The sequence below is a fragment of the Athene cunicularia genome, assembly GCF_003259725.1.
Source record: "Athene cunicularia isolate RWA chromosome 3 unlocalized genomic scaffold, athCun1 chr3_part1, whole genome shotgun sequence".
NCBI lineage: Eukaryota > Metazoa > Chordata > Aves > Strigiformes > Strigidae > Athene > Athene cunicularia.
In genome coordinates this window covers 54153802-54168667 of record NW_020799097.1, presented here as the reverse complement: position 1 = coordinate 54168667, position 14866 = coordinate 54153802, and the positions used below count along the sequence as shown (strand labels likewise).

Here is a 14866-nt window from a genome sequence, read left to right as displayed (position 1 = left end):
CCACTTCTTGTGGAGGAGGACTTCTGATAAGCTCCCTGTCACGGGTCAGGCTTCAGCCATTGCTGTATATTCCTGTACTGTTTGTATTAAATTGTTCTTGGTGTTTCTTTTAAGCCTTGAATTTTGGCATTACTTCTTTGCCTACCTTCTGGTAGGCATCATACATATGTTTTTAAAGTCTATTATGTTCTGTTGTCATCTGATCTGGCTGAAAGAATGTTTTGAATGATTTGTTATGTTCTAAGTTTTCTCACTCCTTTTAGTAGCTCAGACTCATAGGAGGAAATGCTGGGTATTCAAGGGTACTGTTTGTTTTCAGGTCAGTAGATAATGCAGATCATTAAGGGAGCTTTTCTAGTAAGGTCTGTTAAAAATTTTGTGTCTAGTCAAAATTACAGATTCCTGAGGTCAGTTCAGGGTGGTTAATCAGGACACAAAAGCCTTAATAACAGTACTGTGTCATATATGTTGTCTTATAGTTTTTGCTATGCCAAAAAATGATGTTGTGCTTTAACTTAATCAAGTTGTTCCCTTCCTGGATTTCTCTTTTTAATACCTGTGACTGTATAAAAATAAATGGGATGATAATCTCTTGGATGTCACATGGCAGCTCAGTATCTGTGTGGCAAGTGTCTGAATAAATAATGAATTAACTCAGCCCAGGACAAGAGGTTACTGAAAAATCTCTGCATACTGTAGATGACAAATGTTTTTCAGGATTTACAGACGCATTATGTGAGGCCAAGCCTAAACAAATACAGTGAAGTCTGGATGAAGAAGCCTCCAAATTCTCATGTCCAGACTATACAATGAGATAGCACAGAAAGTCAGATGCTAGGCGTCCTCCTTATCATGGATAACATGAGTTTTCCCCAACTAAGGATGTCTTCCCTCATCTTTATCTGGTTTAGAAATACTTTATCTGACCCATTCTCGTGTGTCACAGATGGATGATAGAACTGTACTGGGGGACTTTGGAAAAAAAGACCTCAGGAGAGGTTTCTATTTTAAGTTTGAAAGTGATTGTGCAGAAATGGCACCTTCTCTTTAAGCCTGTTCCTCGAAACTTATTCTGTCTTCAATAATTCATAGGCATTGCTGCTGTTTCTTCCTAATGTTGTTAGTCTTGTTAACCCCACACAGCTGTGACAGGGTAATTTTCAATATAGGTATCAACAACACTGAGTTTCAAAAGCAACGATAAATTCTGCTTTCATTTACCCAATGCTGTATTATCACAGTGGAGGTTGGAGGTCAGTACAAGCTTACATCATAGCTGACACTGGAAAGAAAAAGGCAGTATAGAATTTTTATTATGGAAAATTAATAAGGAAAAAAGGAATGCAACAACATAACCTTGTCATTTCTTGGGTCTGAACTGATGACAGGCTAGGGGAGCCTGTAAGACACACGCTTGCTGAGCAAACCAAACGTGATTTTGAAGAGAGGGTGAACAAAAGAACACTAATGGGTTTCTACAAGGTTACTTTTCAGTGGGTGCTTGACCCTGCAGGACTGCTGTGACATCACTGACTCCTTTCTTAGATGTGACAAAACTGTTCATTTTTCTGCTTTTTGATACTTGCCCTCCTGAACTGAGTTAGAACACCCTGGAGAAAATTACCGGCTTGACTTTGGCAAGAGCCAGGACACTGACAAATAATTGCTCTTCATTTAGTTTTTATTAACTACCTCAGTGGTGAATTTATATGCACATTTTTGAAGGTGTTGCTGAAATGCAACACTACTGTTTTAAGGTCAGAGGTTGTTAGTGTAACTTAGTGTAAACAGTGTAATTTGTTATGGCAATAGTGCTTCCTTGCTGTGGTTTTTAGATCCCTCAGAAACAGCAAGTGAGTCCTCATGTCAGATGATTGCCACCTGTATTATAGAGATACAAAACCGGGGCTAACTCGGGATGTCACAATGGAGCTGACTTAACACTTCTCCCATTCAGCAGTGGATGTAGGTCAGAGGCACGGGCTCTACCAAGTTACCAGTACTGGTCATCTGGTTTACTCTGTGTTGCAGATGCAAGTTAGATTACCTGAGCCCTGAAAGGCCTCTTTTGCCTTCTGCAATTTTCTGCATGGCCACAAGACCATTTTCTTTCAGTGTAATTGGAGATGTGTCCTGGAGCAGCTCAGCTTCTGGTAATGTGTCCAGGGAGTTTGGCAGTGATGGAGCAGTGCTGGGGAAGGGTACAGCAATCCTTGTCATGTGTCTGCCATGGGTTAGCAGTCTCCAGCACCATGGAAAAACAAATCATATGTGCTTCAATGATAGTGATCCACCAAACAGTTAATCACCGTTAGGTGTCTGCTCCTGTAACGGGGCCCACAGGCTGACATTGCCATTCTGTGCAGGGAATATCTTGTGCCTCCACTAAAATCTGCTCATGGAGTAGAGAACTGCCAAAGGACAGTCGGTGGGAAAAATCTGAAGAAAGTCTGCATTAAAAACTCAGTCTTCCTGGGGTTTAGCCATGCCAGTAATGCAGACAAGCCACAACCTGCTTCTAATGGCTGGAATCCAATTTTATGGGTTTTTTCCGTTTTAAAGAATGAAACAGGGATTCCTCATTTTAAAACAGGTGCTGGGGCAGTGCTGTGACCGCTGCCGTGTTAGTTCAGTGCTTACAACACTTAACCAGATGCAGGGAATACAGTTTGGCTTTGGTGCTTTTCCTGCCTTCCCCCACTTATGAAGGGACTGCTGTAGCCAGTGGGCTACTGAGTTGGTTGAATACATCCTGTGGATGGTGTCTGGAGAGTGAGGTGAGGTCAACTGCTTGATCCAAAGACAGTAAAAGAGAGCAGGTGATGCTGTAAGTGAGTAGTATATCCCCTGAGCTGAGGAAATCCTAGTTCCAGTCTGCAAGGACCAATTTTAATTTATTGCCTGTTGGATGTAAAGATTCTGGTATACCTAAGGAATATCTGATGTTAAAACTCTAGAAACTGAAAGAAATAGGGAAATACTATTTAGAATTACATTTGATAGGGGGAAAAAAAAAAGCTTTTATATTGAGTGTCGGAAAGGTACTTGACAGAAGAAATAAGAATTTGCAATCTATTTCCCAGTCTAAGGAGGTGAGAGCAAAGAACATTTGTATTTTTACTGTGGTGTTTTGGGAACTTTTGTTCTAGTTGGTTTTTGTGGGTGTTTTTTGTCTGTTTTTTAAATATAAGGCACCAGCTGGAAACACATGCTAAGCTGTCATTTTTGGTTTTCAGCTGTAGGTAGCTTACATCATCTTTTACACTTTCTTACCTCAAGAGCCACCTCTTCAATTTCCTTGGTCAGAGACATAGCACATGACCCTGCTCTTGGCCAAGTCAGAAGCTTGCTGCCAGCTGCAGCTGGGACAGGCAGGCCCTTAGTGCTCTGATCAGTTAATATTTAACCTTATTGTGAACTCTGGCTTGGTTTTATCATTCCAGCCTACTGGGAGTGCCTTCTCAGAAAATAAGTTTGGTACAGAAATGCTACTGGAAGTCTCCCATTGACCAGAGGGTCAGACTCTGCTCTCTCACAATCTCTAGAGACACTGGAGAGACCCAGAGTTAACGCAGCCCTTCCAAGCGTGTAAATGTCTCAATATGGTGCATACTCAAACATTCACTGTGGAAGGAAAATTTTTTAATGTGTGATGTTTGGTAAGGCTGCCTGAGTGATACCTGCAACTGGTTTTGATGGTGAGAACAGGCTGATGTAGGCAGATGGAGTTTGATGTACCGGTATGTGAGAAGCCATTCAGAGAAGCATGAGGATGAGCCACTACCACTGGGAAGACTCAGGCAGTCCTCTTTTCTTCCTACATCAGGATTTAGTATCTCCGCCACCATCAGGATAGACTACACAGGTAGGAAGTTCCCTTGCGTATCTGCTGAATAGGATCACTAAAAACTTCCTATTTCCCGGGCTGTGGTGGAGAAGGCCAAGGCTTTTTATGTTAAGTGTCCTCAGCAGTCCCTCAGATATGTACCATGAAGCACCACGGCAGTGACCAGGAGCTGTGATTGACTACAGAGCTGCTGCACTGCCTCTGTCCCCATCAGCACCAAGGCAATGTGACACGGGGAGGATGAAGATGTTTGGGGATTTATTTTAAGCAGTCTTTCTGCAGTTTTGCAGGTTGGGGTTTTTTTTTGAGGAGGGTGGGGATGAAGGCAAGGTGCAAACTGAGACCCAACTTTTCATTAGGCTAAACCAGCTGTGTTAAGACGTGTTTGAGCAGCAGCAGAAATGGGCACATGCTACCAAGAACCCTTTGACACTTGTAGTATGTTTGCAGATGCACAAAGCATGTGGTGGAGGCATGCCAAAAGTTTATTATGAAGCAGTGCTGTCCCATTGCAGTGCTGCATTATCTAGGTGGCTCCTTAGATGGGGAGTAGCCCTGATTACTGAACCCTGCTTATTTGTAAAGTCAGGCTAATTAGCTGTGTGGGTGGAGTATTGGTTTCAGGCTTGGGGGGTGGTGTGTGCATCCTCATCCTTTCCTCAATTACATGCATCCAGCAGCAGGGTTGGGTGCAGACGTTTGTTCGTGGGTGCTTCTTCTCTAGAGCTTATGGACAGAAAAGCTGAGCTAAATGGGGCACTGAGAGACTTTTTTTAGCCCGTCACTGGGACCGTGAATTGCAGCAGCGCAACTGGCACTTTTTCAGGGCGTAAGGAACGCTTCCTTCTCACCCTGTGGGATATGTGGCGAGAGTGGGCGTGCAGTGATGATCAAGTCACCGAGTTAAGTAGCAAGCCTGTGTGACTGATTTACAAATACCAGTGTTCTTTATTTACACAGACATGTAAACAACAGAAGGTAAACAACACCGCCCAGCTCGGTCTAACAAACAGGCTGCTGCTGTTTCACTTCAGGACCTGAGGTGTTTTAGACATTTCACAGACAGTATTGACAGCAAACACAGGAAGGCTATGAGGTTACCTTGACTCTTGCTTCTTTGCACAGGAATCGCATGCATGGTGCGGCAGCGTGAGGGAATGGCACCACTTGAGGCCACAAAACAAGTGTATGCAAAGAACCCATTAAGAGCTTGCCTTAAGGACAGATGTGGCTGGGGTTAGCAATATTTGTGAGTAGTATCACTGCAACTAGTCTGTACTCTGACAGCACTTTCCACCCAAGGATCTGAAAGCACTTTACGAACAGACCACAAATCTTTGTTGCATCCTTTGCAAATTATCCCCGGTTTACACCAGGGAAACGGAGGGCCTTCAGACAGCGACTTTCCCGGAGCTCAGGTTTTACTGGTCTTGTTTCCCAACCTTGTGCTTTAAATATAACACCATTCTTCCTTCCCAGAAGTATATTGCTTCTTGACGTTTTAGGACAAGCTTTCAAATTCAAAGTGACGCTCCAAGCGCTGCAGGTAGAAGGGCAGTGGACGGTCCCAGTTGCTACCAGAAGCTGTTTCGCTTCAACAACGCCTCTGCTGGAAGAGGAGCCAGCTACTGTGCGATACATTGCACCCATCCCCACGCTTTTTCAAGTTTGTCCAAAAACAGAAATAAGGGTAACGTTAGCTGCAAAAGAAAAACTATTTGAAAACAACTGTGCTGATCTGCTGTCTTGCAAATTTAACTGCAACAGTATGCCATACACACACACTGTGTTTTACTTAGTTAAAATATTTCAAATAGAAATGCTACCCTAAATTTGTAAGACAGAAAAATACCTAGTGGAGCAATGAAGAATTCAGGAAGGTTGCTGCTTTGTGTCAAGGAAATTTCCTTATAGTTTAGCAGCAAGAGCATCAGTTAGGGCCTGAACGGGATTTAATTCTCAGCTGTAAAGCCACATTTTGGTTCTACACACACCTCCTGAAAAAAACCCCAACCAGATAGACAGGTGTTGGATTTGTTGTTTGGGTTTTTTTCTATTGCAGAGTGATCATCATGGCTTGAACCCAAAACGTTTCAGCCTTTCTACCTGTTTCTAACGTGAATAGCAAGTTAGACAGGCTCAGCTCATACGCTAGATCAAATTCAAGCATATAAGAATTGCTGCTAAAAAAGCAGCCAGGAAAGTGGGTTTGAGCACAGTATTTAAATGCTCAGCTGCCTTCTCTTGTGCACATTATGCTTCAAGTAGTTTTACTTCTTCTTTTATCATCTACAGTGCTGCCCTATCTTCAGTTATAACAGGAAAGGAGATGAACAACCACAACCGTAGGATATACCATTTACAGCTGCCAGTACAACAGCAGGTAAAATAAAGAGGGAGGAGGCCTGTTTTTCTTAAATAGTCTTTTCTGCAATCTTTTCAATCCCCCAGGTGAAAAGTAAACTTAAGAAATTCCCCTTAAATAAAAGCTATGTACAAATTGCACACATTGCAAATGGAGCACTGAGATCAGTTACAGAAAATAAGATGTACAGTCTTCACTGATAACATCTCTCTTGCTATAAACAGTGATAAACAGCATATGCTTTCTTCAGATGTCAGAACCCAGCAAGACTGCAATATTATGTACACAGGGCTTGTTTGCCTTCTGCCTCCCGCAGCAGAGTCCCTCCAAACTCTGTTTTCACTTCAGAAAGCTGTGCAGCAACGTTCCTGCACACCGTGTCTCTCCTGCTCGGCAGATCACAAAAGAGCTGTCATTGCTGTCTGGCTTATTGGTTTTAGGCAGTCTCTGGGCGTTGAGTAACCCTCACTCCCAAGGGCATTGGGCTGAGGTTTCTGGTAGTCCGTGCTGTAGCTCACAGAGGTCATAACACCGTTAACTTTGGGTTTGTCGTAGTTTATGACACTCTGGGGTGTCTGATAGTCTCCATTCCTGGTATCGGTCTTGCATGAACTGGAGAAGCTGCCAGCAGAAAGGGAGTGTTTCTGAGATGAGACGACAGGTACATTGTAGCCGTTTTCGGAGGGGAAATTATTTTCTCTTGCTATGTGCCGCTCTATGATGGGGGTGGCGTATTCAGGCTCTTGGCTGGTCAGGGGCAGAGCATATTCATGCCGGTTGGCTCTGTGTGGACAGTGATAGTGATTTTCAAACTCTGAACTCCCCCTTCTTCCCTCATCTTTGGTGTCCATGGGTCGAAAAGTAGATCCCTTCCGTGTTACCGTCCCAGTCCCAATCATGAGAGGCTGCTGATAATCTAAAAGGAAGTATGAACTGCTCAATAAGTCATAGATTGGTTATTTTATGTATATAATACTTATGTATATGTAGGTATTTTATGTCGGAAAAATTACTCGGTTATTGTATCAAATGCGTAGTTATCAGGGATACAAAGAAACTTTTCCCCAGTACTGGTCCTGTAACCTTCAGTGAGCAAGTGTTGCAGAACATGGCAGAAGCTCTTCCATGGAGCAATTCCAATCTGCCACCCCTTTTCCTACTCCTTCCCTCCCTTTTCCCACCTACCTACCCAAATAAACTAACATCATTTCTGGAGTATGCTCAAAACCCTAAAAAAAGAGAGAAGTCAACAAAATATTAGCAACAAACTGGACAAAGGACATTGCATCAAGATCCACAAGCAAGAAGTTCTCCAAAACAAGTGTTTCACTTTTGGAATAATTAAAATGCCCAGAGGATTCTTAACAAGCCTGACCAAGTGCTGCCTTTATTTAAAAGGCATCTTGCAGTAGCTTACTGACAAGAAGGATGAAGTTAGGCGGAACGGCAGCCAAGAGAGTCAAGGGAAGTGTGAAATGCGCTAAGCCAGCTCAGCGCTGCTGCGGGCGCGTGAGGGGGGACGAGCTGGGGGAGGAGAAGCGGGACCAGCGCTGCTGGAGGAACTGAGCGGTCACCCCGGTCAAGGGGAATGGCGGGGCTAGAGCTGGGCATGGGCAAAGGGCCCAAGCAGGAGCAAGAAGCAAGATGGAGTAAATATGGCCTTAAGAAGCATGTGTTTGCACCTCTAGTTGAGACAGATGCCAGGCTGCCGTGTAAGAAGGGGTCTGGACTAAAAGGGTTTTCAAGAAATCCAGTAAAACTATTATGAGAAAATTCAACGTTCTAACTTTCTCGCTTTGGTGCTAGTGACAATCTCTTACAGATACATACGGTGGCCTGAACAGCTCTAGTAAATGACACTGCTAAAGTATCATGTTTTGACGCAGGCGTGAAGAAGTTAGCTCAGTTTCTGTTCTGGCATCGTGGTTCATCTGACATGAGCGTCGAATTCGATCCCATATGTCCTGTGAATCTTTTTGGCAGTTCCTGGCTATGTCCCAAACTTCAGCATGTAGGGTGAAGTTGTTATGATATTTCACTAAGTAAGCGGTGCAGCTCTCCCCAGCGTTGCTGCTGCCATCCTCAGCAATCTCCCTTGCTCAGGATGAAGCATCTCGACTTTGGGAACCGGCAGGCAGCCGGCGATTCAAAGGGAAGGAATTTGATGTAGCATGTTAACCTATATGCAAGTTGCATGCTCTCTGCGATTAAATTACTAAATGGCCCATTTCTGGGCTGCGTTCACATTTTATGTCATGTTTCTTATTTTTCAGGAGACTGTAGGTGAAATGCTAGGGCTGGGGAGCTGCCTGGCCAAGCTGAGAGTTAAGACTTCCCACAAACATGGCACGAGGGGAGGATGGAGAGAGCAGAGTCTCCCCAGCCATGGCCAGGGGAGCCAGATAACCATGATTTGTCAGCAACCTTTATTCACTCCCTTTCCTTCATGAAATAAGACTGCTTTATATGTCTCTGCATATTTATATTGAAAGTTTCTGTAAAGGGTTTAAACTACCTTTGAAAGATATCCAGGGTAGCACCATATGGAATTACAGTAACCATCCATTTGTTTTTTAAATGCACTTCTCTGCCAAATGCATTGGAGAAATTCTAAAGAATTTATAAGGTCTGGAGGCTGGAAACAGCAAATTAATCTTTCTGGAAGATTGCTGATCACCGATCCCATGAAATGGCTGGTCTTACTAGTCTTTCCAGAGAGACTAAACTAGACAGGAAGAATGAATTAAAAAGTCATCCCTTTGGGATGCAAATAGTACTGATGCAGAGTGTTTGCAAACAATGACCTGTAAGGTGGCAGTTAATTTTTATCTTCTCTTTCTTCTACCTGCTCCAACTTCAGGGGACCTTGTCTCCAAAATAGTTCAGGCACCAGGAAAGCTGCACAGGGATCTCAGCGCAACTTCCAGTTGGGCATGAAATTGCAACACAAACCAACTAAGTAATTACTCTATTTGCTCAGCAGCAAAGGGCATTATATTTTGTACATTTCCAGAGACATTTGTGTTTAAATCAAAACACAAAAATTAGTCAGCAAAGGCAAACTATCCTATCCTAGGCACATTCTTTCACTGTATCCATGCCTGAGTGCCTTCCACAGTTATCTTAAGCTGTAACTATTTCAGAATCAAGAAATCTTTCCCAACAACTGCAAGAACAAATTTCCAAAATAGTGATCTTTTTCCTCCTAATATATTTAGCTCCTTCACTATGCATCTGGGATGAATGCAGATAAATCTGTTTCCTGGGCCTCCACTTGCATGAGAGCTGGCCTGTCCCTCTCCGTTACCTGCTCTGTGTGCAGAGCAAAATGAACGCATCACAGGGGGAGCAATTGTTACCTGCCATGTCACTGGTGACCAGATCTAGTTTTTGTGGCGTCTCCTTCTCATTATTATAGCTGATGGTAAATTCAGTTGACTGATGTCTGGTGAAGGGCTGCTTGATTTGCTTCCAACAACCTATGACAAAGAAATAAAAATAGAAGGCTTATCAGCAAGTTAAATGCTTACAATCAGAAGACTTGTCAGGAAGTTTAATTTTTGGTGTACTCATTGCTGTCAATATATTAAAGTAGTTAAAGAGCAAGACTAAAATGGGCTGTTTGTAAAAAAAAAAGTCCCCTAAATTTGGAGGGTGAAAAGGAAAAAGTGAATCATCAACTGGGATTTCCAAGTGAAAACAAAACTTTATAGAGGATTTTCTTGGCAAGAAGGACTCAAACTCTGTAGGTGCCTGCACTGATGCCTTAACAGGCTACATCAGTAAAATACCAGCTTTAAATCAGCTACATGTTTTGCCATTGTTTACGTGGCAAAATGTATGCTTAAAATGCCTTTTTTTCACTAGACTAGCATGGCTTCCATTTCTTTGCTATCTGAGCACCTGCACTCATCAATTAATTTGTTCTCACAACTTCCTTGTGAGACAGAAAAGAAAAAATTCACAGTGTCAGGCACTTGCCTGGAGCCTGCAACAGGAGGTCCTTGAAGGGTTGGGTTCAGCTCCCAGCTTTCCAAGTCCCAAGCCTGGTTCACAAGGGCTTAGGAGCTTGATTTGTGAAGCATACGCACAACAAATGAACTGACTGGATAAGACACTATCTCTAGTTTCTGGGGATTTGTCCTCATTACCAAGTGAGAAAGGATTATGATGTGACCTCGAAAAATCATATTAGCAAATATGATGTTAAGTACAAATTAATTTTCTAATGAGGGCGAGCTGCAGTGGGTAACAGCATTCCTTTCACTGACATCAGCAACTGCTGAGGGATGAAATTCTGGAGCTGAGCTATTGCAAGGCACTTGTCAAGATAAATGTGAATTGCTTAGTGGTTTCTTTTTTTTTATGGAAAGCTGAGATTCAGAAGGATAATATTCTATAGAGTTGGCTGGCCAGGAAGACAGCTAAACTCTAACTTCCAAGCTGACAGGAGAGCCCACTCTAGAAGGCATTATTGAGCAAGACAAAGAATATACTTCGAGGTTTTGCAGGCATGTCCTGAAGCAGAATCCTCAAGCCAGTCCCCTATTCAGGTTTTACACATGAAGCACAATTCAGTATTATTAGGCTTTATAAATACAGTCCCAACCAGGGAGGGCAGTGAGATGGAAATATTAAACCCATAAAAAATTATTAGCCCTTGCTCTCTTAGAGAAAGGCAATCCCCTCTGCTAGGGAAAAGAAAAGGAAAGCAGCAATTTTCTGCAAAATAGGTATTTTGGAGGAGGGAAGGAAAGGGAGGGCTCCTGGGAGCAGTCTTACATGCTAATTTATGCACTCTGTATAATAGATCTTTTGCTAATTGCCTTTCTGTCATAGAAACTAAATTATATTGTTTCTCAGGGCACTGTGCTAGGATGACACAAGTGGGACTATAGTTTGTCATTTCCCTTGTATGAAGATGTGAATTTGAACAAGGAAACATAGATGCTATTTCATAAACATTTCATACTTAGTTGCATAAGCCCCTTCCCATTGGCCCAAGGGCCAGGACAGGACAAAGTACATGATTCTCCACTAACCTGATTTCTGAGCACTGGATAATCCATAAGAAAGTCCTTTGGCTTCTCGCCTGTGAGGAGAGGAAAGTATTTATAAACATCTGCATTCACAGCATTTCAACTTTATGCCTTAGCTCTGGCAGAGAGAGTCTTTGTATTTAGCAGCTGAGGACTATGCTTCACTTTGAGTTCTTGGAGGCTGGTCTTTACTAGAATGTAAGGCATGCAGACCAGTATTTTGATATCCCATTTTTCCCCATCTATATGCAAGTTGTGAATGCCAGTGTTCAAATTTCTTGTGTCTGGCACTGATCGATTTGATGTGTCCATGTCTGTATGTGTCACTCCAGGTTATGTTTTCAATCTGTTCTTCTGAATTCTTTGGCTAGTTTATAGGTTTCCTGGGGAACCAGGGCAGAGTTGGGTACCGCTAGTGATGAAGCAACATCACCAGAGCATTGCTTATACTTCCAAATCCCTATCTGCTGACAGAAGCATTTTCCAGCTCTACATGCAAGTGCGGGTTCATGTGAATGAACATCTAGCAGGAATCACAGTTAGCAGTGCTTCTTCCAGTCTTCTGACTTGTGAAATGAAGTGGCTTAGTTTTTAGCTGCTTACCAGTGTATATGTGCAACTCCTTACAGCTGGGCTCTGCTTTCAGCCCACTAGGTTAAATGTTCTGATTTAATGGATTCAGAACTAGAAACACAACAGGAGGGAAATAAAAAAAATGATCCAGATAGATAGCTCAAATCTGCCCTTCACTGAATTTTTACTTGGCTTTCGTGTGGAAACTATTCTGTCTTCAATTGCTTTATGCCTTAGTATTTGTGGGTATATGTAGGCTGAAGAGAACAGCCAACTATGTTGGACTGTAAACCAGGGTGTGCAGTTCTGACCTGCTTTGTCTTTGTTTTTATCTGACTAGGGAAGATGTATAGTAAGAAATACAATATAGAGAGACACGACATGAGTTCTGCTTAAAAGGAAGACTTCTGAACAGGATCAATTTCCAGCTCCCTGGTAAAGAGGCTCTGGAAAGAGGGCATGTAGTTGGACATGATAGCTAGGTCGCCACACACGCCTCCTATAACAAAAGCCAGTATCTTACTTGCGGAGGGCTGCACAGATACAAATTCCAGAGAACAGGAACAGACACAGCACGATGAGGACAGGGACAATTATAGCTGTAAGCTTTAAGCCTGTATGACAAAAAAAAAAAAAGGATAAAAGTTTAAAAGGCAAATTACTCTGAAGCTGATAATTTTACTACACAGAATACAGCAAAAGGCAGATAATCTTGCAGGAATGCTCCATGCAAGACAGCATGAAAATGTAAAACTATAAAACTCCAAGACCATTCCACACCCATATTTGGTTGCCATGTACCTATGTGGAACAGCACTGAGATGAAAGAGTTAAATATACTTTCTCAAGGCTGACACTTGACTTAACATCTATATGCATCCTTACAAAGAGCAGTTATTTCTTATTACACACTAGGTAACTTTTAAAAAGCCACTTACACTCTGTTTTCAGTTGCTTATAAAAGTGCCAAATGAGGCTGTAATTTTACATGCTGAGTAGCTGGCTCATGCTGAACTGGCTGAAACATTTCAGTCAAAATAGTTCAAAGATTTCCAGGAGTGGAGCTAGGGAAAAACCTGTTTAGCCCCTGTTAAAATCTAACACAATATGCTTTAGAGCAGGGATTTGAAAATTAGCAGTGGGGTGGGTCTTGTGTCAGGAGTGCACCATTTGCTATTTCTACAGACGCTTACCAGGTGTGAGAATGAGGTAGTACACGTGTCCACAGGGTATTTACAATTTAGCAGATGAAAACTCAGTAGATTTCATTTTCAGTGAGCATAGATACAGTTTACCCATACTGTTGCACAGATGAACTGAGCTTGCTCTTGGCAAGAGCAATGCAGTTTCAGAAGAGCTTTTTTTCTTACAGTGATTGCTTCTAACAACCAGTTTGCTTTTTTTTTTTACAGAGACATTCCTACAATTATCAGCTACCTAATGGATAGCAGTGTTTGGTGTAGTGGTTCTGGTTATTCCTGCCTGGCTATGGGTCCACCAAACAATCAGTATAAGCAACAAATTTTGTTTGCTTTTTAAGATCTAAGATACAACATTAAAAGATGAAGACTGCAAATTCAGGGAGAAGTATGTGAATTAAGGTTGTCTGAGCTCCCATGAACAGAGGCATTATGGAAGAGTGTTTAATTATGCAGTTGTGCACTACTGTATGCTGCTTATAGCTGGGGACCTGCTCTGGGAAGAGTCATGGTTACAGAGAGAGAAGGTAACATTTTTGTGAGACCACTGCCTCACATATTACAAAAATTATAAAATATAGGAAGAGAGTGAGGATGAGCTCATCCAAAAAATGCTAATGAGTGCTCGGTATAGTCCTTGAGCCAGCTACCAAGCATGGCAAATAAAACAATATAACAGGGAAACCAAAGTCTGATGTTTCAGACATCAAGGAAAATTAAGGCTTTCAATCTCTTTCTGTGCCTTAAGACAAAAAGAACCCAGGCTCCTCCCTCCTCTTTCTGTCATTAACCTTCAATAAGGTCTGAAGGGAAAATGAGTTTTGATTTGTGAGGAACTGTAAAGTTCACTCAGGCTAGGCTGAAGAATGATGCACCCTAGAGAAAATGCAGTGCTAGGTAGTGTTACCCAAGTTAGTTTCTTCCGACGGGATGGGCTCTGTAACAGTCCTGTCTTCTTTTCCAAGGGAAGTTTCTGTGCTCTGACTTGGTTTCTGCCACATTGAATGCGTAAATGAACTATTAGCTGCAAAAGAGAAGGGGGCATCAGTGGCACTGTGCTGGCACAGGGGGCTTTGGAGGCACTGTGCCTGGGGAGCACTGCTTACCCCATACCTTGCATTATTCGACAACCCATCAGCTCAAGCTTCAATGCTATTCTTTGGTTCCAAGTTTGAGGGATAATTCGCACATAACGGGCCACTATCGGAGGGATGAAGTTATTGCGTACTATGTCACCAGAGTTGGAGTTGCCTTGGAATACCTGCAATAAAATGTAAGCACGTTGTTTGCTCTATTTAAAAAGACTCTTTCTTCAAAGTGCTCCTGACATACAACTTCAAAGATTTTCATTATCCTAAAACTAATATAGTGATAATCTGGAATCCAGCCACAAGATTTTTGGAATTGAGAGTTCTGGAAAGAAATAATCTTTAGTTCTGACAGACGATCACATTTTTCTGTTAGCTCGGACAAAAAAGATTATCACTCTGTTTCAATTCTGTGTAATTTCTAGTTAACGTATGCTGGTATAATGCTATCCTTTTTGATTTAATAGTGCTGCAGCACCCTTACTTGAGCAACAGGGTATAAAAATGTAAAAAGAAAAAATTGAAGTGAAATATTTCTAGACATTTCAGTAAAATGGTCAGTTTTCTGTATCAGGCTTGAAGAGTGACTATTAACTATGCAATTGTGTCTCCTTTTCCCTGCACTTATACAGCATTTCCCAGAATCAGCTCAGCCCATGTGCAGAAGAGTAGTCCTTGCAAAAATCAGTTCTTGGAGATGCTTCAGCATGCTCTAGGAAAACTGAAAAACCTGATGAGATAGGGAAGTGAGCTCA

General features: G+C 42.3%; 1 protein-coding gene across 2 annotated transcripts in view; it reads right to left on the bottom strand.

Moving 5' to 3' along the window:
- Positions 1–4777: 4777 nt before the first annotated feature.
- DCBLD1 (discoidin, CUB and LCCL domain containing 1) overlaps positions 4778–14866 on the bottom strand; it is a 35603-nt gene continuing 25514 nt past the window's right edge. For both annotated transcript variants that reach the window (XM_026845817.1, XM_026845818.1), the window contains exons 9-14: positions 14137–14284; positions 13931–14047; positions 12348–12438; positions 11255–11304; positions 9572–9691; positions 4778–7128 (exon numbers count right to left, since the gene is read on the bottom strand). In XM_026845817.1, the coding sequence (XP_026701618.1) occupies positions 6611–7128; positions 9572–9691; positions 11255–11304; positions 12348–12438; positions 13931–14047; positions 14137–14284 (1044 nt within the window). In that variant the 3' untranslated portion in view covers positions 4778–6610. The remainder of the gene's footprint in view (positions 7129–9571; positions 9692–11254; positions 11305–12347; positions 12439–13930; positions 14048–14136; positions 14285–14866) is intronic.